The following is a 25,028-nucleotide window of genomic DNA, read 5'->3' on the forward strand; positions in this document are numbered from 1 at the left end:
GCCCCCCGCGCTGTTGCTGGGGCCGCTTCTCAGCTGAGAAGCGGCCCGGGGGTTTCCTCGGCGTGCGCGCGTGCCGCCCGCCCCCCGCGCTGTTGCTGGGGCCGCTTCTCAGCTGAGAAGCGGCCCGGGGGTTTCCTCGGCGTGCGCGCGTGCCGCCCGCCCCCCGCGCTGTTGCTGGGGCCGCTTCTCAGCTGAGAAGCGGCCCGGGGGTTTCCTCGGCGTGCGCGCGTGCCGCCCGCCCCCCGCGCTGTTGCTGGGGCCGCTTCTCAGCTGAGAAGCGGCCCGGGGGTTTCCTCGGCGTGCGCGCGTGCCGCCCGCCCCCCGCGCTGTTGCTGGGGCCGCTTCTCAGCTGAGAAGCGGCCCGGGGGTTTCCTCGGCGTGCGCGCGTGCCGCCCGCCCCCCCGCGCTGTTGCTGGGGCCGCTTCTCAGCTGAGAAGCGGCCCGGGGGTTTCCTCGGCGTGCGCGCGTGCCGCCCGCCCCCCGCGCTGTTGCTGGGGCCGCTTCTCAGCTGAGAAGCGGCCCGGGGGTTTCCTCGGCGTGCGCGCGTGCCGCCCGCCCCCCGCGCTGTTGCTGGGGCCGCTTCTCAGCTGAGAAGCGGCCCGGGGGTTTCCTCGGCGTGCGCGCGTGCCGCCCGCCCCCCGCGCTGTTGCTGGGGCCGCTTCTCAGCTGAGAAGCGGCCCGGGGGTTTCCTCGGCGTGCGCGCGTGCCGCCCCGCCCCCCGCGCTGTTGCTGGGGCCGCTTCTCAGCTGAGAAGCGGCCCGGTGGTTTCCTCGGCGTGCGCGCGTGCAGCCCGCCCCCCGCGCTGTTGCTGGGGCCGCTTCTCAGCTGAGAAGCGGCCCGGGGGTTTCCTCGGCGTGCGCGCGTGCCGCCCGCCCCCCGCGCTGTTGCTGGGGCCGCTTCTCAGCTGAGAAGCGGCCCGGGGGTTTCCTCGGCGTGCGCGCGTGCCGCCCGCCCCCCGCGCTGTTGCTGGGGCCGCTTCTCAGCTGAGAAGCGGCCTGGGGGTTTCCCGCGCGTGTGCTGCCCACCCGCCCACGCCGTTGCTCGCGCCTTACCGGGGCAAGAGGGGGAAGACCCAGGGAAGCCTCTGCCCGGCGGGGAAACTCCACCATCTACGCATGCGTGGAAGGGCACGCATGCGTAGATGGTGGAGTTTACTTCCGGGTTGAAAACTCGCGATATAGCGTTTAGCGAACATCGAGATCGCGAAACTCGAGGGATCACTGTACTTCAGCTTCAACCGCAACAACACAAGAGCACACAACAGATTCAAACTTAATATTAACCGCTCCAAACTTGACTGTAAAAAATATGACTTTAACAATCGAGTTGTTGAAGCGTGGAACTCATTACCGGACTCAATAGTGTCAACTCCCAACCCCCAACACTTCTCCCTTAGACTCTCCACGATTGACCTCTCCAGGTTCCTAAGAGGCCAGTAAGGGGCGTACATAAGTGCACTGATGTGCCTATCGTCCCCTGTCCAATTGTCTTTCCTTATCTCATATATCATATATATTCTCTCCTTATCTATATATATATCATATATATTCTCTCCTTATCTCTTATATTATATGTATTCTCTCCCTCCCATCTACTTCTCTTCTTTTTACTTTCTATCGTTATATATATTACCTAATGTCTATTCTCTTCCATATGTATTGTATATTGGACAAAGAATAAATAAATAAACAAACAAACAAACACTGAATAGCATTACTTCATTTGGCTGTTAAGATATGTTTCAATGCATCCACCGCCTTCTACCTGTCTAAATCAAAGCATGGATTATAACTAAATGAAAATAAAGATTTTGTGCAAGCATTTTGCTTTGCTGATACTTTTACATTTGGCTGCTTGTCCTAACATTTGTGATTTACTCCAGCGTCAATTCATATTCACTAACTTAAGAATTCACATTGGATGGCTTTCTCATTAGAGAATATTCTGGGTAGAAATGTGATCAGAATTTATTTACATAAGGTTTTTATTCTTCTGGCTCATGAAATTACATCTCAAATTCTGGACATGTAGCAGGTTAGATGATACGTAGCGTTTTTTTGCTGTATCAGAACTGTCCTTCTGCCCTTGCCCTTTAATCTTCAATGCTAATCAAGAAAAGATTATTAGTAAATGCTATCCTCTTTATATTTTATGAAGCAGCTCCTAAGGGTTGCAGCAACGTTACAGTATCAACTCTTGCTTCATCTATTTAGTACTTCTACACCAGTGGTGGCTTTTTACCAATTCGTCCACCCACCCAGACATAATCTGGTAGCAAAGGTAGGTAAAAACCCTTACTGTTCTACACTATCAAAATACAATTCATAATTAAATTGATAGTGATGATTCTCCTTCATCAGCCTACATATGGAAGTGCAGAGATAATGTATTTGCAACCTGGTGCTCTTCCGATAGTTTGAAGTAAAATTTTTATCAACTCCAATATGGCCATTAGTAAGAGATTAAGAAGAACACTGATTATCTACTCTTGCAAAAAAGTTTATACTGATAGTATACTGATAATGTTTATGCAGATATTATAAACTAGTACTGAGTAGATTGTTTAATTCACTCTGCTTAAGTTCCCCTTAGTTGATTAGATGCAATCAAGGCTATGCTTTCTGCAGTCCCAGCATATATTTTATTTATCACATTTAGAAACTGCCCATCACCCTCACAGGGAGAAATAGACATTGGAGCAGTGGTTCCCAAAATGGGTGGTACCATCCCCTGGAGGGGGGGGATGATTTAGGGGGGATGCTAACAGACAAGGGGGGTAGCAGGGGGCATTAACAGGCAAGGGGGTGGCAGGGGGGTGTTAACAGGCCACATGGAAGGTAGGAAAGCATATCGCAGCAGCAGGGAAGGGAGGTAGCAACCTAATGCCTTCCCTGCAGCACTGCCACCATGCTTGGCGGTCTTTTCAGCAGTTCACCACATCCGCTTGCCTTCGAAAGTCAGCATCCAGCCCAGCCTGGCCAGTGGGTGGAGGTTGGCCTTTGGTGGAAATGCAGACACTGAGAGGGGAAGCAGAAGGGCAAGCAGATGTTCCAGGGCTGCTGAACATGTGTCTGCCTCATTTCTGCAAATGGGGATGCGGCATAAAATTAGATAAATAAATAAAAGGAAGGAAGGAAGGAAGGAAGGAGGAAGGAAGGAAGGAGGCAGGAGGAAAATAAGAAAGGAAGGAAGGGAAAAGGAGAGAAAGAGAGAGAGAGAGAGAGAGAGAAAGAAGACAGAAAGATGGTAGGAGGGAAAACAGAAAGAAAGAAAGAAGAGTCCATGGAGAGGGGTGGCATACAAATCCAATAAATAAATAAACAAATAAATGAATGAATGAATGAATAAATAAATAAATAAACAAATAAACAAATAAACAAATAAATAAATAAATAAATAGAAGAGGGAGGGAGGTGTTGTGGTTAGCTCTGGCCCAGCTCCAGCCCCAAGGAATGTGGAGGTGGAGGTGGGGGAAACATCCACATGCCACAGGCCTGTTTTTCTCCAGACAGAGTCTGCCAGTGAAGTATCCTCTGACGACGGAAGTGTGGGTGACATGGAAGAGGGGGGTTTGGCAGACAACTCAGGAGGAGATCAATCATCTTTATCTTCACTGGATTCAGATCAGGAATGTATGACAGACCCACACATGCATAGAGTTATGCATAGTAGAGAACAATTTAAGAAATATTACAGGAGATAAGAGAGGCCACCTGTGTTTGGGTGGGGCTCCAGTAATTAGAGCTGCTGATAAAAGAGCAAAGTGCTGGCTTGGCCATTGTGGAGGATTATCTGATCCTAGTTTCATCAACACCATGAATTGTTGCTTCCTGTTTGTATTCAAGACTGTGTGTGGAATTCCTGGACTCTGGATTATACTTCATTGTGAGTGTTTATCATTGTTTGGAGAACATTTTCCCAGTTACTGGGTTAGAAATTGGATTGCATTTAAACTGTGCCTTGTTTGCATAAGAAATCCCTTTGAAGTTTAAAAGGGAGTTTTTTCTCCTCTTCTGTTGATAAAGAACATTTATTTTGCATTCAATCGTGTGTGTGTGTCTGCTTGGACTAATTACCCTGTAATTAAGGGTGTTTGGCACATGCCAGCAGAACAGGAGGGAGGGAGGGAGGGAGGGGGGGGGAGGAAGGAAGGAAGGAAGGAAGGAAGGAAGGAAGGAAGGAAGGAAGGACCTATGACCACAATTGAGCCCAAAGTTTTGGTTGCAAAGCAAGAGTGTTGTTAAATGAGTCTCCTATTTTACAAGTTGGCCATGCACACCCAGTCACCTGACCACCAAGCCATGCCCGCCTGGAAGGAGTGAGGTTTGAGGACACTGAGCATGAGTTTGTATCACCAAGGGGGTAGTGGACTGAAAAAGTTTTGGAACCACTGCATTAGACGTTGTGGGTCATGATTATCTATTTCAACTCTAATTTTAAAATAATGCTAAGTTTCTTATCCTAAAATCTTGAAAAGAGCCCTCTTTTCTTTCATTCCACCTTTCCCAGCATTATACACCATCAAGAGATCTAGTTATCTAAAATAACTAGCCCGGGTCATTTGGGTATCAAATGACAAGCCTGAAATGATTTGTACTATGATCCATTTGTTTGCTTGGCTATCCGTGACATGCTCAGGAGTTTTCTCCAATACTAACGGATGAATTTTCTTTCTATTCTGCTTACAGACCAACTTTGTCTTCCGTAAAGTAGAAGGGAGAAACATTGCCTATCTAATTTTGATCTTTGTAGGCAGGCACATCACAGCATTTGAATATAATTTTCAAGACTTTCATTCCTATACTATCAAGTCCTAGTAGTATATGTTATATCTCATGACTTTATTCCTTTATTGTTAATCCTAAAGGCAGAGCTGTTCAACATGTTACTGTGAATTCCCAGTCTTCTTTATAATTAATCTTAGATCCTTTTTTCAATGTTCTTCTTGACTTTCATTACTAAGATTGGAAATTATTCATATTTTCAGCTATCACAATAGTATCAATCAGTACAGCTTACGTTATTGATGTTTATTTATTTATTATTTATTTATTGGATTTGTATGCCGCCCCTCTCCGTAGACTCGTGGCGGCTAACAACAATGATAAAAACAGCATGTAACAATCCAATACTAAAACAACTAAAAACCCTTATTATAAAACCAAACATACACACAAACATACCATGCATCAATTGTAATGGCCTAGGGGGAAGGAATATCTCAACTCCCCCATGCCTGGCGGTATAAGTGAATCTTGAGTAGTTTACGAAAGACAGGGAGGTTGGGGGCAGTTCTAATCTCCGGGGGGAGTTGGTTCCAGAGGGCTGGGGCCGCCACAGAGAAGGCTCTTACACTGGGGCCCGCCAAACAACATTGTTTAGTCGACGGGACCCAGAGAAGGCCAACTATGTGGGACCTTATCGGTCGCTGGGATTGGTGCAGTAGCAGGCGGTTCTGGAGGTAATCTGGTCCAATGCCATGTAGGGTTTCTTCTTCCAGTTTTAAAAATTGTGGTCATCTCTTTCCAATTCCTCAATATGTATTTAGCATATAAAGTGATTAAATCAAAAGAAATTGTAACTGTGGTTTAACAAACCATAGATAAAGAAGCCATGGCTTAGACTGAAGTGTCTATTTAGTTTAAGTATTCTCTGCAGCTCCTTTGTCTCCTGCCTTTTCTTTTTTACCAATCATAAACTGTTCATTTTTTATACGGCAGCCTTTTAATTATTTGAAAACTGCTAACCACATTTAATCTACAGTATTATGGAAAACTTGAAGGCAACAGAAAATAGAAAAATCAAGGCAAGAATACAAGACAAGATGGCTTATAGTCCCAATGGTATTATGACCACAAAAATATAGGTCAACTGTTGCTCAGATCAGTTCAGTTCAGGCTACAAAGAAATGGGACAAATGAATATCAAATATCAATGCTAAGGACTTTATTCATTCATTCATTCAGTCATTCATTCAGTCATTCATTCATTCATTCGATTTTTTTATGCCGCCCTTCTCCTTAGATTCAGGGCGGCTTACAACATGTTAGCAATAACATTTTTTAACAGAGCCAGCATATTGCCCCCACAATCCGGGTCCTCATTTTATCTACCTCAGAAGGATGGAAGGCTGAGTCAACTTTGAGCCGGTAATGAGATTTGAACCGCTAACCTACAGATCTACAGTTAGCTTTAGTGGCCTGCAGTACTGCACTCTACCTGCTGCACCACCTCGGCTTGTATTATGTCATATAAACCCAAAATTGCTGAATAGCTGAATAAATTATGATTAATTTACCTACAAGTATGCCTTTGTATCATATTCAAACTCACAAGTTTGCCTTATAAATGTATAATCCCTGCAAAAAATTCTTAATATAAATTCGTTTGGTAATAGCAAAAATTCTAAACCTTGAGTAATGGTTTTGTTAATTTAATTTTCTTTTCTTTTTTGTGGCTATTGTCCTTCTTTTGCAATTTCTTTTTTTCCATCATCATTTTTTAGCACTGACTGACTGCTTCTCAGGGCGAACTGAAGATACAGTGATCCCTCGAGTGTCGCGATCTCGATCTTTGCGAAACGCTATATCGTGATTTTTTCACCCGATGACGTCACTCCCTTCCTTTCTCATCTTTCTTTCTCTCTCTCTTTCTCTATCTTGCTTCTTCCTCTCTCACACTCTCTTCCTCCCTCTCTCATCTCTTTCTTTCCTTCTCTCTCTTTCTCTATCTCTCCCCCTCTTGCTCTCGAGCGGCGGGAGGCACCCAGGGAAGGTTCCTTCGGCCGCCCAGCAGCTGATCTGCTCAGCAGCGCAGTAGCAGCGAGGAGCTGAAGATGGGGTTTCCCCTTTGCGTGGGCAACGGGGAAACCCCATCTTCGGCTCCTCGCTGCTACTGCGCTGCCGAGCAGATCAGCTGCTGGGCGGCCGAAGGAACCTTCCCTGGGATCGTGCACCGAGCGGCGGGCAGGTGAGCGGCGGGCGGGCGGGCAGCGGACAAGCGGCGGCTGGACAAGCGGCGGGCGGACAAGAGGCGGGCGGAAAAGCGAAGGCCGGACAAGCGGCGGACAAGCGGCGGGCAGGCGGGCGGCTTCTCAGCTGCTGGGCGGCGGAAGGAACCTTCCCTGGGTCTTCCCAGGTGCGGAAGTAAAAACACCATCTGCGCATGCGCGGCCATGGAAAAAGGGGCGCGCATGTGCAGATGGTGCTTTTACTTCCGCACCACTACATTGCGAAAAATCGAGTATCGCGAGGGGTCTTGGAACGTAACCCTCGCGATACTCGAGGGATCACTGTACTGATTTTTGAAGATACTGATTTTAGAGCATACTTAGAGAATAAATTAAACTGGCACTGTAAATATACCTTTTTTTAATTGGCTCGGTTTGTGTCTCACACTGCCTCACCATTTTGTAAAATAAAAACATAACTGTTAACTTCTTCAGAAAAGAAAGTGAAGTATAGTGTGAATTGAATCTTAAGAAATGAGTACCAGAGGGAATTGAACAGTATCTTGGAGGTTTCAAGGGAATATCATAGGCAGCTTTTCTGTTATGCCAAGCTTTTCCCAAACTTCCTTGAGAGCTGCTACCTTGACCCTGTCAGTCAGAGAATCAATGCATCTTAAAAGGTTTTGCTACTGCAGAACTGTTTCCAATTTGAAAAGAAATAAACATCACAACCTGTGATGACGGGAAAAGGAAGCATCCATTTTACAATTCAAGATACTCATTTTCTTATTTCAGCTATTCTGATTTAATTTAACCATTCAAAATGCATTAGTTTTAGGGCATTTGGTTTACATAAGAGATACAGCTTGGTGCTATGGTCTGATTGAGGTCAACCCTATGTAGGAAATCAGCACCCGCCCTTCTCCTAGGAAAATGAAATATTCTAGGAAATATTTAAAAAGCAGAATATAATATCTTCCCTAAAGGAGAAACATGTTTCTAAAGACAAACCCAGAGCCTCAGCTCCTTGCCTACACCCCACCCCACCCACGCAGATATTTTGGTACCAAAAAAGCCAATAGTTCTAACTTCTAGGCTGTACTAACAGGGATGGAATCAAGATCACATGACGTGTTAATACCACTTTATAAGGCCTTGGTAAGGCCACACTTGGAATACTGCATTCAGTTTTGGTCGCCATGATTCAAAAAGGATGTTGAGACTCTAGAAAGAGTAGAGAAGAGCAACAAATATGATTAGGGGACTGTAAGCTAAAACATATGAAGAATGGTTGCAGGAACTGAGTATGTTCTCTGAGAGATATAATTCCAATTAATGATGGATACAAATCCAGTAAAGTTTGATGATGACGATTATTTATTTACTTACTTACTTACTTACTTACTTACTTACTTACTTACTTACTTACTTACTTACTTACTTACTTACTTATTAGATTTTTATTCCGCCCCTCTCCGTAGACTCGGGGCGGCTAACAACAATAATAAAACAACATATAACAAATCTAATATTTAAAATAACTAAAAACCCTTATTAAAAACCAAACATACACACAAACATACCATACATAAATTGTATAGGCCCGGGGGAGATGTCTCAATTCCCCCATGCCTGAAAGCAGAGGTGGGTTTTAAGGAGTTTGCGAAAGGCAGGGAGGGTGGGGGCAATTCTGATCTCTGGGGGGAGCTGGTTCCAGAGGGTCGGAGCCGCCACAGAGAAGGCTCTCCTCTGATGATAACGATGATGTCTAGTTTAATGAAAAGAAGGACCAGGGTAGACATGATAGCAGTGTTCCAATATCTCAGGGATTGCCAGTGAAGGGCTACCAAAAATTTTACTACCACACTGTGGGCATGGGTTATGCAGGACGCCCTGCATTTTCTTTCAACATCTTTTAGTGCAAATTGGGTGCTTTGGGATGGAGCTCCATTTTCGCTATCCCACTGCGTTTCCCCCACCCAATCCAGGCAGCAGCCCACCCCTGGGGGTTGCCATAAAGAAGAGGGAGTCAACCTATTCTCCAAAGCACCTGAGGGTAGGACAAGAAGCAATGGGTGGAAACTAAACAAGGAAGAAGCAACTTAGGACTAAGGAGAAATTTCATGAGTTAGAACAATTAATCAGTGGAACAGCTTGCCTCCAGAAGTTGTGAATGCTCCAACACTAGAAGTTAATAAAATTTATTTTTTAAAAAATAATTAGGATGTGCTTCTGAAGAAAACTGGGATGTAAATCATCCATGATGTGTGTGTTTTTCTGTTATGTCTGTGTGTTTTTATGTGTTTTGTTTTAAATAAAATAAAAAATAAAATAAAATTTATTTAAAAAATAATAATAATAAGGATGATGGTGATTTCCTTTCGCCTTTTGCTTAGGAAGCCCTGTGTGGGCTGCCAACAGGGGCTACTCAGCAGATTAAGTCAACCAGAAGCCGTTTATGCTCCTCAGATTTGAGGGCAGCGGCTTGCAACAAGCTTTAAATGCGTCTGTCAGTCAAATCACAACGAAGCGGGGGAAGGCAGGCAGGAGTGGCCGAGGCCAACGGTCGTTTGGAGAAATGCCTCTAACACGGAGCAGCCTCAACCCCTCGCTGCCCTTTCCGAAAGCGGGATGGGGGGAAGGGAGCGGCTGCAGCGGACTACGCAGGCGCCAAAAACTCAGTTAACCTTGCGTGGAGCGAGCCAGACGCGAGAAAAGTACATGAGAGCTGAAGAACGGTGTGAGAAAAGTCCATTATTTAGAACGAGGGGGGAGGCGAGGATGAAAACGACGGTTCATTCTATTCTCCATCGCTTTTGGAGCCTACATGGACACTCCAGAGAAGGCACAACTAAATAAGCAAAGGATTCTCTCCTCAATCAGAACAAACTTCCTTTGAAGATTGATAACCAGCCGACTCTTTGTCCAAATGGTACGGTCCATCTGCATTTTTAACCAATCATAAAATACTCTCTTAGGGGTATCATAAATTACCGGGTAGAACTAAAACGCTAAGAACAACGCACGCTGAAATTGTAGATTCGAATGACATCATCCTTTGCCTGAGAGTCGGAGGGGGGCGGGACAGGCGTCGCACCGATGGCGAAGAAGATTGACCATCGACTCTATCAATCACAAACGGATTTTCCTTTGAGCGGCATGTGCTGAAAACCAATACACCGAAGCCGTGGGCGGTGCCCTTGGGCACAAAGGCGGAAGAACGTGAAAGTGACAGCCAATGGAAACGGTCTGGTGAAACCGCTTAACCAATCGGCTTTTCCTATTTAGAATCCTCCCGATGGAGGCGTCTACCAGCGAATGGAAAGGTAGCGGGTGTCTTCGTGTACTGTTGCTAAGAGAGCTTTCGGCTTGTGTTTCTCTGCGACCGAGAACAGAAGGTGGTTATTGTGTCCTCCACAGTTGGAACTCATTTACGGCCTTTTTTTCTAGCAGGGTCTCCGGAGGGACTCACTAGCTCTCTGCCTCTCTTTCCTATATCAGCCCCCCTCCCCCTCTCCCCGGCTTCCATAGGTGCCTGATGTCTCTGGACTCCATTTACTTTTCTCAAGATTCCAGTCCTCATAAATGCACGTCTCTCCCTCCAGGCCCATTTTTATGGTGAAGATCAATACAGGCCATGGTGAAACTGGCTGCCAAATGCATCGTGGCGGGTGAGTCCCTAAACTGGCCACCGCGGTTTTCAGTTGTATCCTTTTTTTTTAATTAGAAAAAAGTAAATTCATATACAAATTAAGTAACAAGCAAAAATATACACACAACTTTAAAAACAAAAGAGATAACCTTGCTCTCTCTTTCCTTACGTATTATTCCTTATACATTTCTAAATTGTTTGCAGATATTCATATCTTTCTTTTTTAATAGGACCTGGATAAGCCGAGCAGGGGGTTGGACTAGATGACCTAACAAGGTCCCTTCCAACTCTAATGAACAAATAAATAAAAAGCCTAAATCAAGACTTGGGTCAAGAAACTCCGTTACTTCCCAGTAAACTTTAAATTGCACTTAAACATGAGTTTAGGTGACTTGGAAATAAGGGCGAGGAATCTAATTGATTCACGGGCTGAGATTCCTCCTGACCTGAAATCGAGCAGCCAAAGTTGTTGTGTGGCTTCTTTTGGGTTGGTGTCAATCCTGGTATATTTAGTAAACTATTAAAATATTCTGCTTAGGCTTAGGGGAATTGTGAACCCAATCATTTGGTAGTTGCTGCTTTGCAACAGTTCAGGTTGGAGGTTTTTCCTGATGTAAACCTAAGGATGACAGCATTCTGAAATTTTTGTTTATTTATTCATTCATTTAATTATTTGTTTTTCTAGATTGTCACGATAGATATATGTATGTATGTATGTATGTAGATTGTTATGAGTTTGGTTTTTTTCCCGGGTGATATTTTGAGTGTCTTTACTCAAAGACACTCAAATATTTTGAGTGTCTTGCTCAAAGCAAAGACACTCAAAATATTACATGGGGAAAAAAAACCTAACTCACAACAGTCTACATACGTACATACATACATACATACATACATACATACATACATACATACATCCTTTATGCAAATCATATATTCTATTGTTGGGCTAAAAAAAGTACCAGTGAGAATTACTTGCAAGGTAGTTTTATGGAGTACACATGATTTCCTTATCTTTTCAGAACAGTGTTCCTTCCCTTTATGCCTGTTAGTTTCAGTGTCTTTTTGGCCTCTCTAAATCCAGAGTTTTTCAAACTTAAGGCTGCAAAACCTGTTAGCTGAAAAATAATTCCCTAGAACCCCAATAAAGACTTTTTTTTCCTGGTTGCTATTAAGTCTCTCTCAAAATCTATCAAAATATCTACATTGCCAAGATGTACACTGCATTGGCACAGGGTCTGCACTGCAGTGGGGTGATGAGAACCAGGGTGGATGAAACAGTGAGTTAAGACACGTAGGGTGTGTTAATGATGGAGAAAGGTGGTAAGGGTAGCTGTCTAAATGCCTGTGGTATGACATAGACAATTGTATAAGAAATACCTCAACCCCAAATTGTGGGCTGTATATCTATTCTAAATAAGATCTGTACTACATACAGGCCAACAGGTGGGCCACTGGAATTTTTTTTAATCATTAGAAAGAACTGCCACCCTAAGAAACACCTTTTAAAATTATTTTTGCCCTTTTTTGCCCATTTTCAGCTTCATAGTATCCATTCTGAGATGTTTGATGATTAGAACTACATAGGAAATTTCTACTGTCAAGTCATCATAGATTAAAATAGTATTCTACTGGGAGCTGTATTGTTTAATTTTGTTCCTAATTATTCCAAGCATGGAATTTGCCCCACATACTGATAGCAAAGTGGATCCTGAAGGTTGGTGCTTCATTCTGTAGCATGCCTGCTAACTATTTAACTTCAAGCATTTTTTTTTTCAAAAAAACCCTAAATTACATTTAAATCAGCCAGGAAACCTGGAGGGTACTATATATATAATCTTGATTCACCCTTGAATTTTTATGGGTTTCCTTTTCTGTGGAAAGCCTGGTATAAATATAGGGTTGTTTAACATAGCCAATAATAATAAAATGGGAGAAAACTCGTGGTTTCTTAAGTGGAAATGGCTTAATCAAAGAGCTTTTTCATCCATTTGTGATGCAGGTGACTCAACTGTGGGGAAGTCTGCTTTGGTTCAGATGTTCTGCAATGATGGGACTCATTTTCAAAAAAACTATACTCTGGTGAGCCTTATGATAAACTGAGAGATGCTGACAAGCTAAGTATTAATTATGATCCTTAAGATCAATATTAGAACAGTTTTTTAAAACACTTGAGTCAGTTTATACCCAGGTATTTTCAGGTGGGAAAACTATTCAATTCCATTTTCCACTATATACATAGACCCACAAAGGGAATGAGCATCCCTACAGTGGCCTGTTTATATAGAAGCTCAATTGGAACTGGCAAATATAATGCCGATCTAACCTGTATACTTTAGATTGTTGGCAAAATATATGTATGAACCCATCCTCAAGTAATATAGAATAAAGTTTAAAGACTTTTAGTAAAAAAGATATTTAAATTAAATGAATAAATCATTTTTCAGCCTAAATCTTAGAAATAAATTTGAGTTTCTCTGACTGAAAAATATCTAGCACTGGGTATTATGTGTCACTTGAAAGACCTAACAAGTTGTAAAATAAACTGATTTTATTATTATTTGTTACATTTTTCCATGTTCTGATCAATAGACAGTAGGAGTGGAACTTTTGGTGAAGACAGTACCTATTCCAGGAACAAATGATAGTGTGGTAAGATTGGCTACAGTTTAGATTTATATATTTTTTAAACTCCTTGAACAGACAGTTTTCTCAGAAATATTATTTGTGTTTTGTTAAGTTTATCTATTTGTGTTCAGCTGCATGCGGAACTTTAATATTGGCTGTGTAGAAATAGGGATGGCCCTTCATTGTTTATGAATCTTTTAAACTGAATTTCTCCCAGATTAAAAAAAATCAAAACAGTCATAATTACTTGCACTATTATTATTTCAAATTTATTATAGCCACCCACTCCCATGAACTTATAAAAACCAAACAATAAAAGCAGATAAAAACACATAGCACCGTAGGGACCACAAATTAAGACAGTCATAACAATAAACCAAACCAAAACAGGTTCACAAACACATCATCCCAAGCCTAAGGCCAAAGCCAAGTCTTAAAGGTGTTTCGTAACCCCAGGAGAGAGGGAGATGTCCATACCTCTGGAAATACGCTGTCCAAAGAGGAAGGCACACTTCTTAGCCCTACAAAATGACAAAATTTAATAGAGATCTGGAGCCCACCCACTCTGCCAGAATATATTGGTGGTCCATAAAGATTGGCTAGCCAGTTCCTAAGCCAGTGATGACGAACCTATGGCACGGGTGCCACAGGTGGCACGTGGAGCTATATCTGCTGGTACACAAGCCGTTGCCCTAGCTCAGCTCCAGTATGCATGTGTGTGCCGGCCAGCTGATATTTGGCTCGCACAGAGGCTCTGGGAGGGAATTTTTGGCTTCCAGAGAGTCTTGAGGGGGTGGGGGACAGAGCGCTTTTACCCTCCCCCAGCTCCACGGAAGCCTTTGTAGACTGGGGAAGGTGAAACATGAGCTTACTTGGCCCACCAGAAGTTGGGAAATAGGCTGTTTCCAGCTTCCAGAGGGCCTCCGGTGGGTGGGGGAAGCTATTTTTGCCCTCCCTAGGCATTGAATTATGGGTGAGGGTACTTGCACATATGCAATGGCACGTGCCCACGCTCTTTTGGCAACCGAGGAAAAAATGGTTCACCCTCACTGTCCTAAGCTATAAAGGACTTTATAGGTAATAACCAGCATTATTATTATTATTATTATTATTTAGATTTGTATGCCGCCCCTCTCCGAGGACTCGGAGCAGCTCACAACAAGCAATACAAGATACAAATCCAATATTAAAAACAGTTTTAAAATCCTTATTGGAAAAAGCCATGCGACCCAAACAAACCATACATAAACGAAGCAGCCAAGGGGTATATCAGTCTCCCCATGCCTGGCGACATAGGTGGGTTTTCAGGAGTTTACGAAGACAAGGAGGGTGGGGGCAGTCCTAATCTCTGGGGGGAGTTGATTCCAGAGGGCCGGGGCCACCACAGAGAAGGCTTTTCCCCAGGGTCCCACCAGACGACATTGTTTTGTCAACGGAACCCGGAGAAGGCCAACTCTGTTGTGTGCTCATGTATTGTTATGGTTGAAGCTGAAGTTGACTACATGAAGTAGTCATTGACATATTAAATTGCACTTGAGATAATTGGCAAGAAATCACCATAGCAGCACTGCTGGTGGGTATTCTGAGAGGCACCCATAAATGCTTACACTTCGGCATTTTGTACCAACTGTAGCTTCCAGATGATCTTCAGGGGCAACTCATGTGCAGCGCAAGGCAATTATTATTACAAGTAAAATAATCCAGTTATGCAAAATACTTCATTTTTTGATACTATGTAGATAGTCCTCGACTTACAGCGATTTGTTTAGTGACCGTTTGATGTTACAATGGCAATGAAAAAAGTGATTTATCACCACACCTATCCCCATTACAGCACCCCCACAAGTCACCTGAATAAAATAGAGATGCTTGGTAACTGACTCATATGACGGTTGCAATATCCTAATGTCATGTGATCCCTTTTGCAATTTTCTGACAAGCAAAGTCAATGGAGAAACCAGCTTCACTTAATAACCGTGTTAATTCAACAACTGCAGTGATTCACGTAACAAAAGTGGAAAGAAAAGTCATAAAATGGGGCAAAACTCACTTAACAAATTTCACAACATAAATTTTGGGCTCATTTGTGGTTGTAAGTCGAGGACTTTACCTTATCCAGCCTTTTTAAAATACAAATTGCATTATGTAGGTTTAATAAACATTATCTCTATTTGCATGGAATGTTCAATGTATTTTTGTTAGAAGTATTTTGGCTTTTGTATATTTTTGTTTGAGCCAAATCTTTTGAAGGTGGTATTTTATTTATTTTTATTTATTTATTTTTATTTATTCATTTGTCCAATACACAAATACATAGGAGGAAAAATAGACATGTAATAATATATACAAGGGTAAAGTGAACTTAGAGGAGAGGATATATGAAAGAAAGAAAATATATATGATAAGTGAGAGAAAGGAAAGACAATTGGACAGGGGACCAAAGGCACACCAGTGCACTTATGTACGCCCCTTACATAAGTATTTGTGTCATCATAGTCAATGAAAGTCTTGTATTGTTGCATCAGAAACATGTAACTGTTAAATTGCTATTTTCATTACAGTGCACATGAAGTTAACTGGGAATAATAACTGAATCTTTTGGTTTATGTAAAGAAAGGTTGTTCAAATCTAGGGACCATTCCTTGAACTCACTCCATTGCAGCTGTGTATTGTGGTGACTCAGCACCACAGGCTAATTCTTGAGGGAAGAGGGTATGGAGAATGGCATCTTTGCAACTTAGGTATGGCCTGGAGCTATTCTGTCTATGGAGTGTAATTTATTATCTTAACTTAATAAATTACATTTATCTTTTACGCTGCAAGCTGGTTAGCCACATTCCCCCCCCCCCCATGCTGAAAATTCTAAAAATCAAAAGCTGTTCTGAACTATAGATTATTTTTTTATTAAACAATATATTTGTTCTCTTTTCAGGAACTCTTCCTTCTAGATTCAGCAGGCAAAGAACTCTTTTCTGAACTATTAGACAAATTGGCAAGTGTAAAAATCTTTATTCTCCTGTCTTTTCTCCTGAAAGATCTGCTGTTTGTTTGGATGTTGTGATTCTTATTTAAAATGTTTTTGTTTTATTTGTTTTATTTCAGTTATAGTGTACGTCACCTAACTTTTAAGACTGCAGTCTTAATTTTTAAGACTGTACAATATAGAAGATGTAAAACATTTTTTTCCACAAAATGGAAAAATGTCCAGAAAAAAATAAATACCATCTCACAAATCAGATAATCTAGCAGAAGGTGCACCCATTCTACCCCAAGGGCAAGGGAAAAAGCTAGATCTTAAGGGCTTATCTAAACAAGGTTGGGCAAACAGACATATGACTCTCTAGGGGGAATGTCATTTCAGAGCACAGCCACTGTCACAAAGAGGTTCTATTTCCAGAGTTCTATTAGGGTGGAATAGCTTAATAGACTCTTGAATATGCCAGATCAGCAAATAGTCCCTAAAATATCTCGTCTCTGCCATGAAGGTCCTTATAGGTGATTACCAGCACCTTCAATTATACCTGGATGTCAGCTGGGAACCACGAAGCACTGGTTTTATATGACTGTATTAAGTATGCCCAGAACTGCCTTTGCTGCTGCATTCTAGACTAGCTGCAGGTTCCAAATGGTCTTTAATAAGAACAACCCCAGATAGAGCACACAGTAGTGGCTCAAATGCAAGATGACCAAAGTTCAAGTCCATTACCAAAGAAATTAAATAAACTGTTAGAAATTGTGTGTCTCGGGTTTTTTTTGACACAACACGACTCTCATCTGGTTTATGAAACCAAGGCCATTCCATCCCTGAAGTCCTCTTGAAGTTCCCTCCAACAGAAAGGACTGCCAGTTCCTTACTAGGGCAATCCTCAAGCCTCTGTTCATTTGTTACCTTTCCAGTATAAACATGTCGAAGAATGAAAATGGCTGTTTAGAACTGCCTTATTTGCTGAGTTTCTTAACTGAGTACATTTCTTTGTGTCTGCCTAGAAAATTTTTTTTGCAGAGATGGATTGTTTTAAGGTGTGGAGCTTTGTGGAAGAAAACCACAACCCATCATTTAGGAGATGTCCCATGGAGCAAATATGCCAGTTTAGAAGAAAACATGCTATATGTCTTCATGCAGTGGTAGCTGGTCTGACACTTGTGCTATAGAAAGTACAGTTGTGTTATTTTCTACAGTTTAATTCTTCAGAGATCTTGAATACGTATTCTTGTTTTACAGAAGTAGCTGTAACTGTTATAATTTTTTAATTGATAATTTAAAAAATAAAGGTAGCCCAGGCTTAACAATGTCTCTATTTTTTTAAAGTATAAAGTTAATTGCAATTAAAGGCATTATTTTCCTCTAATTTATTTCTGTCTTGAATCAAGTCACTTTGTTTCCTTGGACATGTTTCATATTCCAGACTTTAAAACAAATGTACTCTTATTAACTCTTGTTTTGTTCATTCACATATTTTTGGATACATGTATACAGTATTTCAAAAAATTTTAAAAAGCATGTCCCCCTTTTATAAATAATGATATTTCCAAATGGAGTAGATTCTGGATTTTTTAAAAGAAAAGACTGTTTTAAACTGGATTTTATTATGTTCTGCAACAACATTTTGTCATTTTCCTTTCAGAGGATATAGGATTATATGGGTGATTTGTTGCGGCATAATTTATAATGTTTTCCTTTTACTATATAGTGGGGACAGCCCAATGCCCTTTGCATTGTGTATGATGTCACCAATGAGCAATCTTTCAATAACTCTGCTAAGTGGCTAGAAAGGTTGAGAACCCAAACATCAGGTATTCATACTCCAGGTAGGAAGTTTTAAATGTCTTTGCATATAATATTTTGTTTCTATACTCCTCAAATACGCTGGAAAACAGAACCTTAATTCCAAACAATTGCTTGCTTCAGTTTACTCAGTCATGCATTGCAGAATTGTAAAATTTATATTCTAGCTTATTCCTTTGTGATCCTTCTCTCTTGATAAATGTCAGACAATTCTTTTTAACTTGTTAGCTTGCTTATCTGTAACAATCCAATATTTCTTTTCCTTTTCCTTTTTTTTAGGTGTCCTGGTGGGAAATAAGATTGATTTAAGTGATAGGAGAGTTGTAGAGCGCAAACAAGCACAACAGTGGGCAGAAGCAAATGGCCTGGAATACTGTGAAATATCAGTAGTAAGTAGCTTTACTTTACTGGATATATCTAAATGCATTTCTTTTCATTTTGAGGAAAGGCTGGAGTACTTTGATTGATTTATGCCGTAGCTTGATTAAATAACTATTCATCCACTTGTAATTGTTTATTTTTCTCTTTACAGAAAGAGATGGAAAATTTTGAAGCTCCTTTTCACCTCGTGGCAAATTCTTTCCACCGATTGTACAAAGAGAAAGTAGAAATTTTTCATTCATTGGTATGAGACGTCCTTAAGTACAATATGGTGAATTAAAAAGAAAACACACTAACAGGCCAAATCATATGAAAATGGAAAGTGGGTTTTTATTGTATGGTCATTTGCTTTCTATCACAGAGAACTATAGTTCTTCAACTATTATTTCAGATCTCAACTGCTTATTGTTTTTCCTGTGATGGACCTTTTTACAAGAAAAACTGTTTTTGGTTATCATTTTTGCATGAATTCAGAGTTTATATACTGTGAAATATTTGTCAAATTTCATAAGGAGAAATCTATCAAAAATTAACAAACCTGCCGTTACTCTGGACATTTCAACAGCCTGCAGAATCTGTTTCTTACAATTGAGTTATAGCAGGTAATTGCTATTCAGAAATCAATATAAAATATATATTTCAACTTTTTTTCCAGTGGTAGAAATTTTTAATCCTTAAGAATCTTCTGCAACATTTTTTCTGCCGTCTCAAAATATCATTTGGTGGAGTTCTATTTGAATTTTAATAACTAAAAACATTGTTACAGGCCTTTTTGGTTTCCTTTTCTAACTGCAGTGGTACCAATTATTTTAATGGAGGGAAAAGGTTGAGACACCACTTTGCACAATGTCATTCTTAATACTATATTCTAAAAACATTGCAGGTTAGTAAATCATTTTCCAGGGTTTTATCATATGTTGCTAGTGTTTATAGGAAACTAACCGGCAGACTTTTTAACATCACTATAAAGGTATACAAAGAATCTGCTGGGAATAATAAAGAGTGTGTTTTAAACTGAAAAATTATAATGGAAAGATTTGTCCTAATGAGCTGGGGGCTCAGAGCAGGTCATGGCACATAGTTCCAAAAGACTCTATTGTTGTTCTTGTTTTTAAAAGCCTTTCAATAAAGTTTCTGCCAGCTAGAAACCCATCATAGGTTTAATTTCAAACAAAAATTATAAAAATTCACAAATATTGAATTTGGTATATCTTAACACATACAAAATGAGTGAACCAAAATGAAGTTGGTACATTGCTTGGGTAAATTTGAATTATATGAAAAGGGTAGGACTTCAAAATATTAGGCCTTCAATGGTACAGAGGAGAAAATGTTTTATTCCTGTTGCAAGAAATGGATAGTTCTGCCTAAGTCTGCTCGCTTCTAATTTACTTGAGTTGCTTTCCAAAACTGTTGCTCTCCTTGAACTGGCTTTCTTTCTTTTCTTTTTTTCTTTTCCTTCTTGTATGGCTGCTCACTCAGTGCTCTTTGCAAAAGGTCATCTGGCTCATTAAGAAAGCAAAATCTGCAATTTAAAGACCACATCAAACGTTTCTCAACAAGTTTGAGTTGAATAGTTAGGTCACAAGCTACACTATTCTGAGTGTATCAATATTTAATTAAATGTATCTTTCAGATGTAAATCTGAAACTGTACCCTAGGGCTGTGCTCCTTCCCTGACCACCTGAGTCTGTATGTTTAGACACAAAGCAATTTTAAATTACCCTGGAATATGCGGCACAAAACCTTTGAGAGATACAGCTTTCTTGACACTTGAGCAGTAGGTTTGATGGCATGCTTTGGTTATTTCACAAAGTGCTTTGCACAGCCCAGCTGTACCCTGCTGTATCCCCCACCCACACTTATTAATGTTAATGTTGCTACATAAGTAAGGTTCAGGAGGGAAGTGTTTTTAATAGGAAGGTGAACACAAGAACAAGGGGACACAATCTGAAGTTAGTTGGGGGAAAGATCAAAAGCAACGTGAGAAAATATTATTTCACTGAAAGAGTAGTAGATCCTTGGAACAAACTTCCAGCAGACGTGGTTGGTAAATCCACAGTAATTGAATTTAAACATGCCTGGGATAAACATATCCATTGTAAGATAAAATAGAGGAAATAGTATAAGGGCAGACTAGATGGACCATGAGGTCTTTTTCTGCCGTCAGTCTTCTTGTTTCCATGTTTCTACATGTTGCTGGATACCTAGAAGAGATTAACAGGTAATGAATGCATTAATTATTTCAGTTTATACACTTCACCTATGTTTGGGTAACTCCAAGAGGATATTGCATTCATCTTATTACTACTACTGTTGACTTTCATGTTCTAAGTGCACATTGTTAAGCTGAAATAATTGGTAGAGGAAACAGCAAATTGAGAACATTGGGCAGTTTGGCAAATACCATATCCTTCATTGGAAGTTAGAATTGTCAAAGGTTTTCCATTCCTGGTTTTGTTACCATGATCCTGAAGGAAGTTTTATATTTGGCATACTCAAATATGAAGTTTTCTTAATCTTTCTGAGCTCCTGTCCTATTTTTTATTTGTCAGGTGGCCGCATCAATGAAAAAAGGTGTGATTGTGTGGGAGGTTCATTTGACAATACTGCTTCTCCAAGGAGTAAGGGACCAATGGTCAAGTTCAGGTCAGCAAAGCAGGCAGACAGATGTGGAATCTTGGGTAGATTTGATGAATTTGTGCTTTTAAAAATCCATGCAAGTTTTTAAAGTAGCAGATCATTTCTTAGAATTAATCTATTATACCCACTCATATAGTAAAAGGTACATGAATCCAAGCTATTGGTAACCATTGGTTGTGATTGCATAATGAGCTCAGAGGCCACACGGAACATTGTATACAGAGTAATTTACATCTGAAATGGCTTATTCCATGAGTCATAATAGAGCCCAGTCCAACTTCATACTTGGTTCCGCATTAACATTAGGAAAAGCAAATCCATAATCTAGCATATGAAAAGCATAAATATTTGTAACTTGAAATGTAACATTTATATGTAATCTAGACTCTTTACCAAGATTCACATCAATATGTGAACATATTTTTTTAGCCACCATTCTTTAGAAAATAATTTTCTTTAAAATGTCTATATTTTGTAGGGATAATTAACAAGTAAACAATGCAGCAATAATAATCATTGGTATTCCAAATTTTGTTTATGGCTAATATGCCCTCCCACTTTTTTGATTAATTTCTAGCATTCCTTGCCTCTTAAATTTTATATCCTGATATTAAAATTGTATTATACAGACTTCCTTTATGAGAGAGATGCATAGCTCTTAAATATAAACAAATGTATGATTGTGTCATAGGAGCAGTTTAAACTTAGCTTTAGTGGGAGAGTGTTACATGCAAAAGCTGAGTCTCTAAACAAAACAGTTTCTGTTGTCTATCTATATTACCATGATTGGAGATCTAAGAACGGTTTTCTGAGGCAAGAATTGAACCACAACAGCTTCTACTGCTGTTGATGGTTGGTAGTGCTCAAATTCAGCTGAGTATTGAGTAGAGTACAGCGGTAGCCCTGACCATTTTTAAGATTAAAATCTTAATCCTTAACCCTTCATTTTTTTAACGGTATAATAACTGAATATTGCTCTCTCGTGCATCAAAGAGAATAAAAATGAGATATTCTTGAATTTATTTTTTTCTACTCTCCTCCCCCCCTCCCCCCTTCTCTTGTTGATGTTTATGTAATCATTCTTGTAATGTTCCTTTAATATTATCTTTGCACAATACTACATGGTCTGGCTTTCATTCCTTACCAATAGGAAAAAATGACTAAATAGAAGTGACAGCTAGCAGAAGAAAAGAGAGAGAGCACATAGTTAAAGAAGACTTCATGGGAGCAGGCTACTTTTTATGAACCTGTTTTTCTTCACCAGGCAGAAATTGTACTAATTATTTATTGGCTCTGGATTACTTATGAATGTCATCAATGTGGAACAATATTGCAGATGTTTGCACTGGGCATAAGTCTTTTACCCTGTTTGTAAAGCCCATCATCTCAATGTTGTTCTGTTTTTAGCTGACCAAGAATATTTTTATATAAAATCCTAGATAGAGTCTAGGATTTCTCCAGCCATTGGTATGTTCCAGTTGATACTAACACCAAAATTATTATTTACTTCACAGTGCTAGGAAAGGATTGACGTGATAATCAAGAAACATAGAAACATAGAAGTCTGACGGCAGAAAAAGACCTCATGGTCCATCTAGTCTGCCCTTATACTATTTTCTGTATTTTATCTTAGGATGGATATATGTTTATCCCAGGCATGTTTAAATTCAGTTACTGTGGATTTATCTACCACGTCTGCTGGAAGTTTGTTCCAAGGATCTACTACTCTTTCAGTAAAATAATATTTTCTCATGTTGCTTTTGATCTTTCCCCCAACTAACTTCAGATTGTGTCCCCTTGTTCTTGTGTTCACTTTCCTATTAAAAACACTTCCCTCCTGAACCTTATTTAACCTTTTAACATATTTAAATGTTTCGATCATGTCCCCCCTTTTCCTTCTGTCCTCCAGACTATACAGATTGAGTTCATTAAGTCTTTCCTGATACGTTTTATGCTTAAGACCTTCCACCATTCTTGTAGCCCGTCTTTGGACCCGTTCAATTTTGTCAATATCTTTTTGTAGGTGAGGTCTCCAGAACTGAACACAGTATTCCAAATGTGGTCTCACCAGCATTCTATATAGCGGGATCATAATCTCCCTAATATGAGTTAAAATATATTTGAATTAGGGTTATCTTAAGCAGGCACCCCCTTCATTCTCCTAGCAAGACTGTTTTCATTTATTTTACCATCTGCTCTTCAGTGCTGGAGATGATGCTGGAGATATGTGACTTGGGGCACTCAGGCGGAAACTGGCCTGCACAAGGCCAGGCATGTGTTTGTCTCCTAGCAATGCAGCGGTCAGCAACAAAAAAAAATTGCTGCCATATCGGAGAGCAAGAGCTTGGAAATATTTGAGATGCAACAAGATGGGCTGTAGGAAGGCAAGATTTGGGGAGGGTCAGGAGACAAGCAACTTTGGTACAAAAGGCAGACTGATAGGCTACATGCAGAGGTAATGAAAGAGATTAAATAACCAGATAATTTAAAGATACTGAGATATTAGAAGACAGGGATAGAAACATAGAAGACTGACGGCAGAAAAAGACCTCATGGTCCATCTAGTCTGCCCTTATACCAACCACATCTGCTGGAAGTTTGTTCCAAGGATCTACTACTCTTTCAGTAAAATAATATTTTCTCACGTTGTTTTTGATCTTTCCCCCAACTAACTTCAGATTGTGTCCCATTGTTCTTGTGTTCACTTTCCTATTAAAAACACTTCCCTACTGAACCCTATTTAACCCTTTAACATATTTAAATGTTTCGATCATGTCCCCCCTTTTCCTTCTGTCCTCCAGACTATACAGATTGAGTTCATTAAGTCTTTCCTGATACGTTTTATGCTTAAGACCTTCCACCATTCTTGTAGCCCGTCTTTGGACCCGTTCAATTTTGTCAATATCTTTTTGGAGGTGAGGTCTCCAGAAGTGAACACAGTATTCCAAATGTGGTCTCACCAGCGCTCTATATAAGGGGATCACAATCTCCCTCTTCCTGCTTGTTATACCTCTAGCTATGCAGCCAAGCATCCTACTTGCTTTTCATACTGCCCGACCACACTGCTCACTGGGATACATGGAGTTGGTAGTTGCGGACAAAATGACTTCATCTGTCCCTCTAGCAATGAGGAAATAGGAACAGCATGAATCAAGACTGATGGTTGGAAATGCCACAACAAAGCAAGAGCAATTCTACCACACGTGTCGGTTATGTTAAAAACCTCAAAGGTACCATAAAGAAATAATCAACATATTCAAAAAAAAATTCCAAACAATACATTTCAAACTGCAGCCATATATTTTTTTTTATTAGGTATGATTCCAGAAATAAAACAAAACAACAAAAATCACAGCTTGCTGAGATATTTGTTAACTATTGCAAAAGCAAAGTTGTCACAACACTGGGGAAGAAATCTTGATGTCAGATTGGGAGACTAAAATTGGAACATAAGCTGTAATGGCAAAATGGACAGCATATCTGGGTCACCTACTACATGACCCAGACGGGGTGGGGTTCCTCCAGAATTTCTGTATTATGTGAGGATATTTTTCTGCAAATTGTTCTATTGTGACTGTAATATCGGTGATAATTCTCACATTCTTCGGAAGTAAGGATCTGAGATGTAGCCTTAATGCACAGGTAAATAGGAAGTGGTTATCAGGCATTGGGTGGTATTAGCAGGGGCCCTTTTATTAACATATTTTGACCATAATGTGGGGCTCCCACCATCTTCCCAAGCAATTGGGACTTCATCAACAGGAATGAGCATGTTTGGACGGACTATATGGATGATGAAGTAAAAGCAGATCCAACAGTTTGATTGCTGACAGCTGGCTAACATTTAAAGAGATTCTTCGCTCCTTAAGATCTCTATTTCCATGCTGTGAAGAAGAAGCAGGATGGAATGGACGAGCCTGCATAAATTCTCAAGCACCACCTGCAGAGTAGTCACAAGAGAAGGTGTTGGGATTGGAATGGAGGCTTCA

At 40.6% G+C, this 25,028-nt stretch overlaps 1 protein-coding gene across 3 annotated transcripts; it reads left to right on the forward strand.

Moving 5' to 3' along the window:
* Window positions 1–9,668: 9,668 nt before the first annotated feature.
* Window positions 9,669–24,391, forward strand: IFT27 (intraflagellar transport 27). 3 transcript variants are annotated; one of them, XR_011559509.1, is made up of 9 exons: window positions 10,262–10,347; window positions 10,555–10,620; window positions 12,604–12,683; window positions 13,194–13,253; window positions 16,162–16,221; window positions 17,921–18,038; window positions 18,295–18,404; window positions 18,548–18,998; window positions 23,955–24,391. XR_011559509.1 is itself a non-coding variant. In XM_070756193.1 (8 exons), the coding sequence occupies exons 2-8, from the start codon at window positions 10,587–10,589 to the stop codon at window positions 18,644–18,646; spliced, it is 561 nt and encodes a 186-aa protein (XP_070612294.1). In that variant the 5' UTR covers window positions 9,669–10,347; window positions 10,555–10,586; the 3' UTR covers window positions 18,647–19,418. The 3 variants fall into 3 exon arrangements, 2 of the variants coding, with proteins under 2 accessions (XP_070612294.1, XP_070612293.1); XM_070756193.1 differs by lacking the exon at window positions 23,955–24,391 and having other exon boundaries at window positions 9,669–10,347; window positions 18,548–19,418; XM_070756192.1 differs by lacking the exon at window positions 23,955–24,391 and having other exon boundaries at window positions 10,244–10,347; window positions 10,451–10,620; window positions 18,548–19,418.
* Window positions 24,392–25,028: the final 637 nt, after the last annotated feature.

Source organism: Erythrolamprus reginae, chromosome 6, assembly GCF_031021105.1.
Source record: "Erythrolamprus reginae isolate rEryReg1 chromosome 6, rEryReg1.hap1, whole genome shotgun sequence".
Taxonomy (NCBI): Eukaryota; Metazoa; Chordata; class Lepidosauria; order Squamata; family Dipsadidae; genus Erythrolamprus; species Erythrolamprus reginae.

Excerpts from the sequence above, each read along its gene's own strand:
- IFT27 (XM_070756193.1), top strand. The coding sequence starts at position 10,587 with ATGGTGAAACTGGCTGCCAAATGCATCGTGGCGG. Across the intron at positions 16,222-17,920 it reads CTGAACTATTAGACAAATTG|TGGGGACAGCCCAATGCCCT; the intron begins GCAAGTGTAAAA and ends TTTACTATATAG. Across the intron at positions 18,039-18,294 it reads ATCAGGTATTCATACTCCAG|GTGTCCTGGTGGGAAATAAG; the intron begins GTAGGAAGTTTT and ends CCTTTTTTTTAG.